Genomic DNA, 13,149 nt, shown 5'->3' with positions numbered 1-13,149 from the left:
TTTTTTTACTAATTATTTCTCTTATTTCTTATTTATTTATTTATTTATATATATATATAATATTGAATTAATTAATTTATATATCTATATATATTTTTTAATGGGTAATAATAGGAATAAATAAAATTAATAAAGTTTATAAATATATAAATAAAAATTAATTATTGTACAAATAAAATATTATTATTAGTGATTTCTATAAACAAATCCACTACTATCAATGGTAATGATAATTATTACAAGATTTTAATCAAAACTACACTTCTATCAATCATACTCATTCTCATTCCACACATCTATCAATCTCATTTTTATTATTATTCTCATTCCTTTATTTGAATCAAGCACTCCCTTAGTATCATGATACTAAGAAAAAAAAGTAAATAAATGTTGATATGTGGTGATTTTGAGAAAGTGTATAATTTAATAACATCTATTCAAACACAATTCCAACTCGTTTTTATATTAGAATACATTTTAATTTATTTGAGCATAACTTATAAATGAAGCAACATCTCAACATCTCGGAAATGAGCCCAAGAATGATGTCTCTAGAAAATTGTTTTTAATATTTTGTTGGTCATTAAAAGCAGAAATAAATCTTGATCTTTTTTTAAAGGGTTCTTCACAAAAACAAAAAAAAAATAGAAGAAAAGATAATGAATCAACATCGATCAAGAGATCAAGAGGTATTCAAATCAAACTTGGTAAAGTCCTTTTAAAAATAAAATTGTTTTTAGTATTCTTTAATTTTTGTTGGAGAAAGAAAAGATGGTAGACATGCTCAAATATTTAGAGTTTAAGCTAAGAATTATATATTGGGGTACTAAAAGATTTAAGTTGTAGCAAATTAGAAGATAAAGAATTTGCTACATTTAGTATCAAGGTTAAAAAGAAAAGAAATAAATAAATGATGATAGGCGGTGATTTTGAGAAAACGTATAATTTAATAACATCTATTCAAACTCGTTCCGCTGCTGTGGGCAATGCGAATACATGAAGCAGCTGGATCTTCTCTCGCTATATTCTTTCTGTAGCTCGTATTTATATTAGAAGACATTTTCTAATATGTGAGCATAACTTATAAATGAAGCAACATCTAGGAAATGAGCCCAAGAATGCTGTCTCTAGATTATTACTTGAAAGTATTATATATTATTCAACTTTCATCCAACAAATAATATTAGGATTATCTAAACAATTTAAACTTTCAAGCACAAAGACAAACAAGAAGCTAGGTTGAATATTCATAGTATATCAATCATTTGTACAATGCTTCTTCTTTTGGGTATTTATTGTACAAATGTAATTGAAAAAAACAATGTTCTTAAAAATAAAATAATGTGAATATGGTATGGACCATTGAGACAGGTGTGAGTTAAAATGTGAAACTGACAAATGATTTATTATTAAAAAAGAGGTTTTTTAGTCCTATAATTCAAGTATAACTTGATCTCAATATCAAACCTTATAAAAATAAAAATAAAAGTTGAGTAGACCCATTTGAAAACATTTTCAAATCTCAATTTAAATTTGAATCTTAAATATTTTTTTTAGTTTTCTTTTGTCAAGTTCATCAGAATATAAATACAATTAAGATCATGTCTAAAAACAAAACATAGATATCATAAATTTACAGAAGGGATTCTTATTACGAATTTTCCATGTTTCGCCTCACAGGAAGGGACATGTGAGTAGATCTCCGGAACAGAGATCCTTTCTGAATTGTAACCCGGAATAGGGATCCCTTCTCATAAATTCAACTATTTCTCGTCTAGATTTACATCAAAAAAAGTATTTCAAAATGGGTCGATATCCTAGGACAACTTATAGAATAAAAAACGACGAATTGAACACCATACACACAATCATATGCTTATGTTAAAATAAATATACTTGGTTATTGCTATTCACATTGAACATTGATTAAAGAGATCAGGCTTGCTTGCTTTTGCCTTTAAATCCTTAATAAAATGAAGCAGTAACTTGAACAACAGAATTGGTCCACAATGCATTGGGTTAAAACTGAGTCTCAACCCCCCACCGGCCTAACGAAGGAAAGTTGAAACTAAAAAAGGAAATATATACAAGAATGTTTAAAACAACAACAACAACCAGATACTGTAATTACAAGTTACTGTTCTTTTTTCAAATGATCAGAAGCCATTGATGTACTAGTCTTGCAGATTGGGCACATGTTCTTCATGGATAACCACTTCTTAATACAATTCACATGGAAATCATGTTTGCATGTCTTCATTTTTGCCACTTCATCCATGTTTTTGTATTCCTCCTGTTTTTTTATATACATCTAGTGTCAAATTGGGCCATTTATTTTCGCTTTTTCAGATTATCCATAGTTTTACGTAGAGAAATATCAATAAAAAAAATAATTTGTGTGTTTAACAACAAACAACATTCAGATGCAATCAAGTTATAGAGAAACATCTTACCAGGCAGATAACACACTTCAATTCCTCTTGGCAATGGTCTGACGAGCAATAAACCGATACAGTCAAGCTTTTAGTAACCATATTCTCAGACAAGCCAGTGTTAACATGTCCAATCCTTTCTCCTAGAGCAAGCAATTCCTGATCGTAAAAAAGTTTAAAGATTAGACACCCAAAAGAAATAGACTTGCTGAATTTGCGAAAAAACAACCTCATAGCTCATATTCTCTATGTCTAGCCTCAAGTCCCTGTGCTGATCATTTAAATTCCTGGAACCGTAGAATCCAGAACGGTCCGCGACCATAAGACCCTGTTGCATACAAATGGAAGGAATAAGAAAATTTCATACATATGAATATTAGATAGGCTACTAAAATTGCAAACCTGGTGTGAAAATTGTTCATGGAGGCTCATATGGTCATGATGGAAAGATCGATATCTGTCGCTAGACACTCTTGTTCGTCCACTTCGCTCATTGTTACGCCATCCCGTGGATGAAAATCCCCTTGAATGTTGCCTGGACGAATGATTTCCTGCAACCAACTGCAAACCTTCGTCCCTATTGTCGTTATATCCTAGACGTAAGTTGCTTGAAGAAGGCCTAAAGGCTGGTGCAGATCTTTGATCATAACTGCTTCGAGCCCCTCTACTAGGTTGGCTTGTGATGTTATGTGGAATGGGAGGTCTGCTAGAGGAGAAATCATTATGGTAACCGACAGAGTCTGCAGATGGACTTTGAGTACTCGAGCCTACAATGAAGTGATTGTTATCCTGACTTGAGATATTGGCATCTGCAAAATTCAAAAACAAAAGATTATTCATAAAATAGATGTCATGGTTAATAAAAAAAAGTAACAAACCAAACAAACCTAACCTGACATCATAATCCTCCCTTGATTGTTTAATTCCTGCATGGAGGCATTAGAACCCTGACCAAAATGCTCCACTGTGGTAGATTGATCAGAAATATAATTTGTCAGGAAAGAATGATGATGCTGAGGGTTAGTTGGTAAATTCCTATCTATATTTGTTCCTAAATCAACTGTTGGCCTGCTCCTCACATTCCTCATCGTACCCTCGTCACCACCAATGGAGAGACCGTACACATTAGAAGAATTTCCAGCACTATAATATCTGTTTGCGCTGCTCCCTTCATATATAGGCGGGTTTGCAGGACTTTTTCTCTTGTAAGGCCCCCTATTGCTGGTCATTGAAGTGTCCATGGAACCACCACCCTCCGCCCCAGAGAAGGTGTGGCCACCATGACTAGAAGATGATGATGATGATGCATTGTGTGTATAATTATTAGGTGCCAAATTGGAGGTTACAGCACCATGAGGAGGTACAACATGCTGATAATGTGGCATTTCATTCATCTGACTGGAAGAAGCAAATCCATTTGATCTTGGAACAGGATTCCAGTAAGATCCATAATTTACACCATCGGCATGCACATTTTGAACGGGGTACACAACAGATCCGTTTTCAGAGCCTGCTCTCACCAAGAAATTAAAAGTCCATTAATGATGTTGCTAATGGTAATGCATATACTAAGACCAAGGCAGATTATCATTTAATCTAAATGATGAATTGTTTATTTCAATTAAGCTGGTTTGATAACTCTTATTTTGAATCACTTAATTATTAGGATTCAACTCAACTTAATTTGGTAAGCTTTGAAAGACTTAAAAGGTTAAACTAATAAGAACGTTCAAAAACCAACTTTAACCTTGAAAAATTAATCAAATTACATCATTGTAAGGGTAAAAATTAAAATAGTCTTTAAGTACTTTCCTGATATTAGTTCCATATTTTATAAAATCAAGTTACGTACCAAATACTTAAATATTAAATCAATATACATAACAAGTATTTAAAATCAGATACTTTCATTTGGTTTATTCATTATTTATTTATCAAAGACTTAACTAATTCGGCACTTAATTTTCAATTTTATCAACTACATCAAAGTGCTTAAATATCAAGTCCTGAAGTCATTAATTGTAATGGTCATTGTAATTTATGGATCTGTAACTTCAGGGGAAATATGGAACGCCATCACAATAAAATACATGGTTACATAATGATACAGGTAAGGCTACTGATTATTCTCTGGACAAGAAAGTAATCTGCAAGAGGTAAACATGAGCAAAAAGGACCAATGCATGTCAGTTCAAAGAATCATTACCCGGTTGATTGTAACTTCTCTCTTGATGTACATGATTCCAGCTCTGATCATTATCTATCTCAAACACATGAGATGGGGTAAATCCATGTCTGTGCCCCATCTTCACCAAAGCTAGAGAACTTCTATGTTCCTAGGTAAAAAAAAAGATAAAAGAAGAAAAAGAAAAACTTAATCTGCAAAAAAAAAAAAAAAAAACAGGATTAGATCATGAGATTACAAATATTTTGTAATATTTGAACTTCTCTATGGCAGTAATATTATGTATAAACTCAGAAATGCAAACAATCTGGCTTGTCAACTATTGAAGATAGGAAACACGGGTAATGAGGTTATTTAAACATATAAAAGTAGAGCAGAGACTAACCCTCCTTCTGAGAAGTGAAAACACTGTATCACACAACCTTTTAGATAAATTGCGGGGACAACACCAAAAAGGACCACATCAGAGAATAGGAGAAACTAAACAATGAAAAACAATGTTTACAGTATTGTTGATTGCTGCTGTGTCTGTTTTGTGGAAAATCATCTAGTGCATGCTGCATATTTCTAGAGTCTGCCTAACTAGAATCTAAAACAAGAAAAATCATTCCGGATATTTTATCTCACCCTAAAAGGAGCCACTTCAACGGTTTTATTGAAGAGAGTCTTACACAGCACCCTACAGACCTCTCCCCAACCCAAATCGCAACTTTATGACACCGCAAGTGGATATCAAACAAATCTTGAAAATGGCCCAGAGTCAGAGTCAATACAGTTCACCTGATATCGAATTTATAATAAAGTTCCTGCAATATTATATGTGATTCAGAGTTTCAGACACTATTTAAAGTAAACGAACGAAGTCCAGCCAATTTAGTGCCCTAAAATGATTATGGCCGAAAAAAATACTCAAGGGACTAAAACAGGTGCAGTCTTGACTAAAAATCTTACAGAATGCAAAAGTTTCTCAAACTTTGAGAGGATCTACAATGGTACTGGTCCACTATTCAAAAGCTTAAAATTTACTCTAAGGAGTGTATATGAGGTAAAGTGAAGATTGCGGCGGTAAAAAGATTAGACATTTCAGAATTTAGGACATCTCACCTTCCTGCAATTACTTTTTCCTTCCCCAACTGCATAAACTATGCAATGTGCACAATAGAACAAATCTTACACCACCAAAAACACCAGCCTAAAGAACGCCTAAGACCCCACTTGTATGGGTGTATTATTATGACCTTCATCATTCGGCATATTTGTTATCACTCATTAAATTCATATTCAAAATTGATCCTTCTTATTCTTCCTAATGACTTGCAAAAAAACAGAATCTTCCAATATTCTAGGATGAGCAGATCTGATCCACTCTTAGTCAAGTAAACAAAGGATATGTCAGTGAACTAGCACAACAAAGTGCTCCCCGTGGAATGTCTCATCTTTGGTCAGAATCTTAACAGCTGTGCTATTGTTGTAATTTGACTCACCATATGTTATTCGGTTTAGTACTCCATTTTATTGGAGTATCTTCTCAGTAAAACAACACATTCCAATGGGAGATCTTTGTTCTTCCTATTCGCCTAGGTCACTTACATTGTTTCCTAGCAAGAACTTCAATGTTCCCAGAAAACCTTCAGCATGTAGGCATGTTAATAAACTAGGAAGCTTAATTATCATAACAATCAAAAGGGAAAACCCCTTGTTTCAATTTCCAAAAATGGATCCAGTTGAACCAAGCTTCAACTTGCTTAACATATTTCTGTATCCTCCTCTGCATTGCTAAATAGCTGGATCGATATTAGACATTTCCAAGAAACTTTTCTTAGTTGTTACTCCATATTTTCTACCTTTTTCTTAATGATGCTATTAGAAATTCAAAAGAAAAGCTAAAATCCTTAAAATTACTTACTGCATCAATTACCAATCCCAAAGGAATTATCAACCTCAACTACGTTGTTCCCCTGCACCTAACTTGAACATAGCTTCATGAATCTCATTATACACATTTTGGAGTAAATTTTTTGATGAGATTGTAGTAATTTTCACTACAAAAATTAATGACAACATATTATTATCAGCTTCCTTCACATCTTGTCGCTTGCTCTAACAAAGTGAAGCTAATCCAGTAGTGAAAACAGGATCCCTTGAAATTAACCATAAATTTGGAAAAATATGGCAATACATCATGAACAAGACAAGTCAAAAACAAAATACTGTGAACGATGAAGTTCGTTCCACTCTCCTGTAGAATCAATCATATTGCAATCATCATTCTCCTCGTTAATCAACATCACCGGTACCATAATCAAAACCAAAAAGCGAAAAGAAAAAACAATTTCACGTAAGTAAATAACAAACAAGACGAATTCTCAACATAACATAATCAAAACTCGAGCCAAGGTTCCCTGTCAAAGAAGTAATTCAATAAACAAACAACTTTCGAAGACGATCCAGCCAAGGAAGCGAATAAAAAACGATCAAACGATAGAATCAAAGTGATATAAACACGATCAGAAAAGAAAACAAGCAATAAATCAGAATTAATCGTGGAATTCAGCAGAAATGATGGAGGATTACGAATATCGATGATCGAGATGAAGGAAGACGTACCGTATCTCTGCAGACGGCGATCAGATGCCGTCTCCGACGAGAAATTAAGATTGAGTCTCGTCAGAGAGAGAGAGAGAGAGAGAGAGAGAAGATATTGGATAAAAGGCACAAAGATTTCTGCAGAGAAATGAAAACTTATGAGAAAGGGTAAATTAGTTGGTGCGTTGTTTCTCTCTGCAAAAATACGTCAACGTGGCCCCCCGCCTTCAGTTTAGAAGCTTATTACTTGTTTGGTTATTCTTTTGTATACATGCAAAAATATTTTCTTATTCTATTGTAAAGTAAATACAAACCAAACAAGCCCTACTTTGAGTAGCGTGATTTAGGGTCTTATTGCTTTTCCGCATCCATTCTATCGTCAGTTTTCTCACTTTTTCAAAACCTCCATTATCGTCTCACTTTTGAATTGAAAGTGGAGATGCTTAATAGGAGAGAGAAATGGAGTTTTTGCCGTGGAGAACAATAGCAGACCATATCTCAAATCGATATGAGAACTTGCGGAGGTGAATGAAGAAAGTCTGGTAAGCATTTGATTCTGTTTGTTACTTAACACTAGTGTATGTAAATGCAGTCGATCGTTATTCATTGTTCATTATCATCATCAATCGTTGTTACATCGATTTTTCTGATTGCAGTTATCAATTGATGAACTGCATTTAATTGCTTCTTCTTTTAAACTCTGAATTTGAACTTAAGTCTTAGAGAATCGACCTGAAGAAGTCATAAGAGAGAGATTCAGCATGTATACATACATCTTGTTATCATCAATCTTTGTTACTTTCTGATTGCATTTATCAATTGATAAACTGCATTTAATTGCTACTAAACTCTGAATTTGACCTTACGTGTTAGAGAATCGACCTGAAGAAGCCATAAGAGAGAAATTCATCATGTACATACATCTCGTTATCATCAATAGTTGTTACATCGATTTTTCTGATTGCATTTATCAATTGATAAACTGCATTTAATTGCTACTAAACTCTGAATTTGACCTTACGTGTTAGAGAATCGACCTGAAGAAGCCATAAGAGAGAAATTCAGCATGTACATACATCTCGTTATCATCAATAGTTGTTACATCGATTTTTCTGATTGCATTTATCAATTGATAAACTGCATTTAATTGCTACTAAACTCTGAATTTGACCTTAGAGAATCGACCTGAAGAAGTTGTAATAATTGTTAAAGCGTGGAATATCATACGAGAGAAATTCAGCATGTATACATAAATCTCGTTATCATCAATAGTTGTTACATCGATTTTTCTGATTCCATTTATCAAATGATAAACTGCATTTAATTGCTTCTTCTAAACTCTGAATTTAACCTTACGTCTTAGAGAATTGGCCTGAAGAAGTCATAAGAGAGAAATTCAGCATGAATACATACATCTCGTTATCATCAATAGTTGTTACATCGATTTTTCTGATTGCATTTATCAATTGATAAACTGCATTTAATTGCTACTAAACTCTGAATTTGACCTTTAGTCTTAGAGGATCGACCTGAAGAAGTCGTAATCATTATTAAAGCGCGGAATATCATAAGAGAGGAATTCAGCATGTTTACATACATCTCCTTATCTAGGATTTATATACATTATTAGTTACAGTGATTTGGTTCTTACATACATGGAATGAAAGAAGAAGTTCACCACCAGGTCAAATGCTTGAGTTAATAGGAACATCCTCTCCACATTGATTGTCTGACATCATAGTGTCCTTGGGGAATGATCAATGCCTCTATCTTAAGAAAAGTTGATCACAATCTAGTTTGTTTATAAAAGTAGACTTGGCCTCATCATCTTCAGCATCAGTTAGTTTGGAGATGCTTCTTTACTTTGCTGATATGTGAACAGATCACCTTTTCAGACAGGGAAGTGACTGAGATCTTGATATTTTGTCATTAACTGAAATTGATAGACTGTGGCATTGCTATCATCAAATTGATGTATGCTTTCTTGAACATTATTTGTGCTGCTAATAGATGGTACAACTTCCTTCTTTTCATTTCCAGTGCTGAAATGCCTTTTAATTTCTGTGGCCCTGTCAAGTTGATGGTCTTCATAATTCTTTCTTTTCTTCATGTTGAAATAACCATTGAGAGGTGGTAACTGATACTGTGAATATTCTCTTATACAATCTTCCTTGGGTGTTGATGAAGTAGAAATTCTGCAATCTTCAAAGATTGTCTTAGAAATTTCAACGGTTGGAGGACTTGTATGGGTGCTAAGGATAAGAGGCAATACAAGACAATCCCTGGAAAGAAAATCTTGGACCATTTCAAGGTTAGCAGTTGGAACATTTGTGTAGTATGTATTTTGATTGTAAGCACATGGCATTTCATCACTGAAACCATGCATGACACTAGAAGTGCCCTTTGAGTTGCTGCGTTTCTGTTGAACCCGACAGAGCACCCAATCATCTAACTGCAATTTGCCAACAATATTAGGGGCTTGTTTGATCTCTCATCATCAATCATTTCTTCCAGCAAATCCTCAACTAAAATACTAAAATATCGTAACTTTACTATTTATAACATTTTAGAATATTAAATTGTGAAAAATACAATTTAGGCACATTTTTATCATTTCTAAGAGATATTTACTCCAAATGGTGAGGATGTTTCTCTTCCCAAGCAAACCTCATTTATGCTTTATCTAGGAAATTTATCTATCATTTAACTAGCTTCATTTTGTAATGCCTCTAAATTGTACTTTACTTGTATTAGTTAATAATCCAAATTTATGACGAAAATCAATCATCTTTCATATAAAATTCTACATTGTATCCTAGCATTAGGTCTCAACTTCTAGATGTTGCCTCGGTTGAAATAATCATTGATAGAGGAATGAAGGCACTTCTCTAGGCTGTAATGAAAGATTTTGATCTGTTTTGGGCTTGATTGTGTTTTTCATGGTTCCTATTTTCCAATTTCCTAAAATCAATTAACATAAAGAAAAACGAAGTATTTAATTGATATTGCTGATTCACTCAAAAGAAATCGAGCCTACAAAGACCCTTTGGGCCATATCTTGCTTGAGTCATCTCATTTGTGTCTCAAATTGGCCCATTCCAAAATTCCAGAGCTCATTTCAGTTTTAACTTTTGAGCCAAACTACCAAACATTCAAAAATGTGATTGTGATGATATCTTCTTCTCTCATTGTCTTCACTATGACAAAAACTTTAGCTCCGACTATATCTATATCATTTTTCTGGCGCCATTATGTAGACACTCCACCACACCACTATGCAAGATTCTCAACATCCGTTCAACAATTGGTATGTAAAGGCACTCATTTTGAGTTGAATCCTGAATCATATTCTTCTACACATCCTCGTTTGGGGTAAATCAATCTCCACGGTGTTTGGAGCATATTTACCCCTGGATTGAAGGGGGTCATGGAAAATACAATTTAGGCACATTTTTATTGCTTACATGAGCCATTTACTCCAAGTGGTGAGGCTGTTTGTCTTCCCAAGCAAGCCTCATTTATGTTTATCTAGGAAATTGACTCCAACGCGAATCTTCTCCATTCACTGAACCTAAAATGCATGCTTCACCGTTGTCTTTTCCTCCAATCACAAGCTCACTCTAGGCTCGTTTTTTGTCAACCATTTTCCTTGCTCCACAGCCACAATCAAAGCGATCTTCCGTTTGTCACCATCATGTGTTGCCATTAACGCCCTACGATAATCAGGATTGTTGCTTCCTCCACCAAGAGTTGCACAGACCGTCCAAAGAAAGAATTTAAGCAACTATTCAAGGAGATCCATAATGAAGGTTGTTGATACGATTTGGACTTGTTTGTGTTTTTTTATGGTTTCTGTTTTCCAATTTCCAAAAATAACATAAAATAGGAGTAAAAAATCTAGATGGTATTGGAAATTCACTTAGAAGAAAACGAGCCTACAAAGATCCTTTGGGCTATATCTCATTTGAAGGTAAGGTGTCTCAAATTGGTTTTCAGAGCTCATTTCATACTTAAGCCAAATTTCCAAATATTCAAATGTTTGCCATGATATCCTCTGCACTCAATGTCCTTACTCTGACAGAAACTTAAGCATGACTGTGTCAATTCAACTGTCGCCATTTTTGCAGACACTCCACGACACCACTATGTTAGTGGTGAGATTCTCAACGTCGACACTAAAATCCACTCATTTTGAGTTGAATCAGATTCTTCTGCACCTCTTAAGACAAATCAATCTCCATTGTAGTTTGGAGCATATTTACTTCCAATTGGAAGTGGGTGTGGAAAATATAATTTAGGCATGTTTTTATCATATCCATGAGCCATTTACTCCAAGTGGCAAGTTGGTTTGTCTTCCCAAGCTAGCCTCATTAATGCTTATGTAGGAAATTTATCTATCATTCCATTAGTTCTTTTTGTATTGCCTATAAATTGTATTCTACTTGTATTAGATAATAATTCAAACATATGAAGAAAATCCTCTCCTTACAATTTTCTACAAATATTAAAGATAGTTTTGGTTATTTAATTCAAATAATCCACACCAAATTTCTATAACTATGTTTTTTATGCTCCATTATGGATCTAGTGGACACTCTCATTTTCATTTGATTAGAATGTGAGATAGCTAGCATATGGGCTTGAAATAAGAAGATGAAAGAAGGGTATGAAGCTACTAGTAAACATATATGCAATAGGTTCATTAATTACAAAGAATAACTTACCTTCATGGATCCATTACTCTGAGAATTCAGATGTACTGTTTCCGGCAATCTGTATTCATGCATGATCCAATCTGTTTTAACACTTTTTGATGGATGCCCGTTGTAGAATACTAGAGATTTTTTCACCCCTATAATGACCGACTTAGACTTATTAAGAATTTGTTTATCAGTTCCTGTAGCCTTCCAATAACCTGATGCTGCCATCCTATTAGGCCTGACTCCATTAGGGTATTTTCTATCCCTTAGGGTGAAAAAATACCATTCATCGTCGCCAAAGAAAGCTTTCTCTGATATTAGTTATAAGCACAACCAATATCATGTTAAGCTAGCAAGACTGAACTAAAAAATAAAAACTAATAACAAATCATGAATATATAATACACACTTACTTGGTACTTGGTAGCTCCCATGGGTTACACTTGTATAGATCTACTTCAGCAATAATATTGGACGATGGAAGTGGTCTTGAGGTTGCCTTGTTTCTCAAGTAATGAACTATGAGCTCCTCATCTGAAGGATGGAATCTAAAACCTGGAGGTAGATGCGTGTTTGGATCAGAATCTCTCTCCATTGGAGAAGATGAATGTTTATTTTTTCTTTTCTTGTTGGTGGAGGACCCTAGGGGAGGACTTGGGAGGAATCAGCTAGCACTGTGCAAGGTTTATATATATTGGTAAGGTGAGTATGTGAAATTACTTGTACTACTAGTTCTAAGAAAAGGAATTAGAAATTTACATTTTTGTCTTGAACTAATGTACTTCTTAGCTGGCTATATGTTACCTTATGGTTTCAAACTTCAAATTGTTCTTATTTTCCTGCATTTTCAACCTTGTATAGCTAGGCCAATTTTTATTATTCTCCAGATTTATCGTTGAACTGTATCCTTATGCTTTTTCAGGGATTTAAAATTAGTTTGTAGTGTTGCCTTTTCTGTAAATCCTTGCTAGAAAATAGAAAAAAGTGATTGATTATTCGTGGTTGACATTGTAGAGAAAATTTGACATGACCCATTCCTAGTTTTTTATTTTTCTTTGAAAGCATGATAACTTTGATTGCATGTCCATCTAGGATAGTTAATTGGTTAGAGTTTTGAACTAAGATTTAATGTCTCATGTTCGATTCTCGCTGAAAACACTTTGATTAAAGTGTGGACTGTTTTTATGTCTCAGGTTCGATTCTCACCGAAAACACCTTTATTAAAGTGTGAACTATTATTCTTACA

General features: G+C 33.9%; 3 protein-coding genes across 3 annotated transcripts; all 3 read right to left on the bottom strand.

The window, feature by feature from the left end:
- Nucleotides 1–1,922: 1,922 nt before the first annotated feature.
- Nucleotides 1,923–7,363, bottom strand: LOC124940211 (probable E3 ubiquitin-protein ligase ZFP1). The gene is made up of 7 exons (XM_047480695.1): nt 7,225–7,363; nt 4,639–4,811; nt 3,325–3,942; nt 2,835–3,241; nt 2,662–2,760; nt 2,454–2,591; nt 1,923–2,293 (listed from the first exon to the last, which is right to left on the bottom strand). The coding sequence occupies exons 2-7, from the start codon at nt 4,736–4,738 to the stop codon at nt 2,135–2,137; spliced, it is 1,521 nt and encodes a 506-aa protein (XP_047336651.1). The 5' UTR covers nt 4,739–4,811; nt 7,225–7,363; the 3' UTR covers nt 1,923–2,134.
- Nucleotides 7,364–9,094: 1,731 nt separating this feature from the next.
- Nucleotides 9,095–9,691, bottom strand: LOC124938894. The gene has a single exon (XM_047479414.1). It carries the CDS (start codon nt 9,587–9,589, stop codon nt 9,095–9,097), a length of 495 nt encoding a protein of 164 aa, XP_047335370.1. The 5' UTR covers nt 9,590–9,691.
- Nucleotides 9,692–10,810: 1,119 nt separating this feature from the next.
- On the bottom strand, nt 10,811–12,498 carry LOC124938893 (NAC domain-containing protein 2-like). Its single transcript, XM_047479413.1, has 3 exons — nt 12,324–12,498; nt 11,928–12,214; nt 10,811–10,987 (listed from the first exon to the last, which is right to left on the bottom strand). The coding sequence occupies exons 1-3, from the start codon at nt 12,496–12,498 to the stop codon at nt 10,811–10,813; spliced, it is 639 nt and encodes a 212-aa protein (XP_047335369.1).
- Nucleotides 12,499–13,149: the final 651 nt, after the last annotated feature.

The sequence above is a fragment of the Impatiens glandulifera genome, chromosome 5 (assembly GCF_907164915.1).
Source record: "Impatiens glandulifera chromosome 5, dImpGla2.1, whole genome shotgun sequence".
In the NCBI taxonomy this organism is placed as follows: Eukaryota; Viridiplantae; Streptophyta; class Magnoliopsida; order Ericales; family Balsaminaceae; genus Impatiens; species Impatiens glandulifera.
This window is presented reverse-complemented; position numbering and strand designations above follow the sequence as displayed.

Coding starts and splice junctions, on each gene's coding strand:
- LOC124940211 (XM_047480695.1), bottom strand. CDS start 4,738: ATGGGGCACAGACATGGATTTACCCCATCTCATGTGTTTGAGATAGAT. Junction 2,592..2,661: donor TAGAGAATATGAGCTATGAG/GTTGTTTTTTCG, acceptor TTTTACGATCAG/GAATTGCTTGCTCTAGGAGA. Junction 2,294..2,453: donor TGAAGTGTGTTATCTGCCTG/GTAAGATGTTTC, acceptor ATAAAAAAACAG/GAGGAATACAAAAACATGGA.
- LOC124938894 (XM_047479414.1), bottom strand. CDS start 9,589: ATGCATGGTTTCAGTGATGAAATGCCATGTGCTTACAATCAAAATACA.
- LOC124938893 (XM_047479413.1), bottom strand. CDS start 12,498: ATGGAGAGAGATTCTGATCCAAACACGCATCTACCTCCAGGTTTTAGA. Junction 12,215..12,323: donor TAACCCATGGGAGCTACCAA/GTACCAAGTAAG, acceptor AACTAATATCAG/AGAAAGCTTTCTTTGGCGAC. Junction 10,988..11,927: donor AGAGTAATGGATCCATGAAG/GTAAGTTATTCT, acceptor CTCCTTGAATAG/TTGCTTAAATTCTTTCTTTG.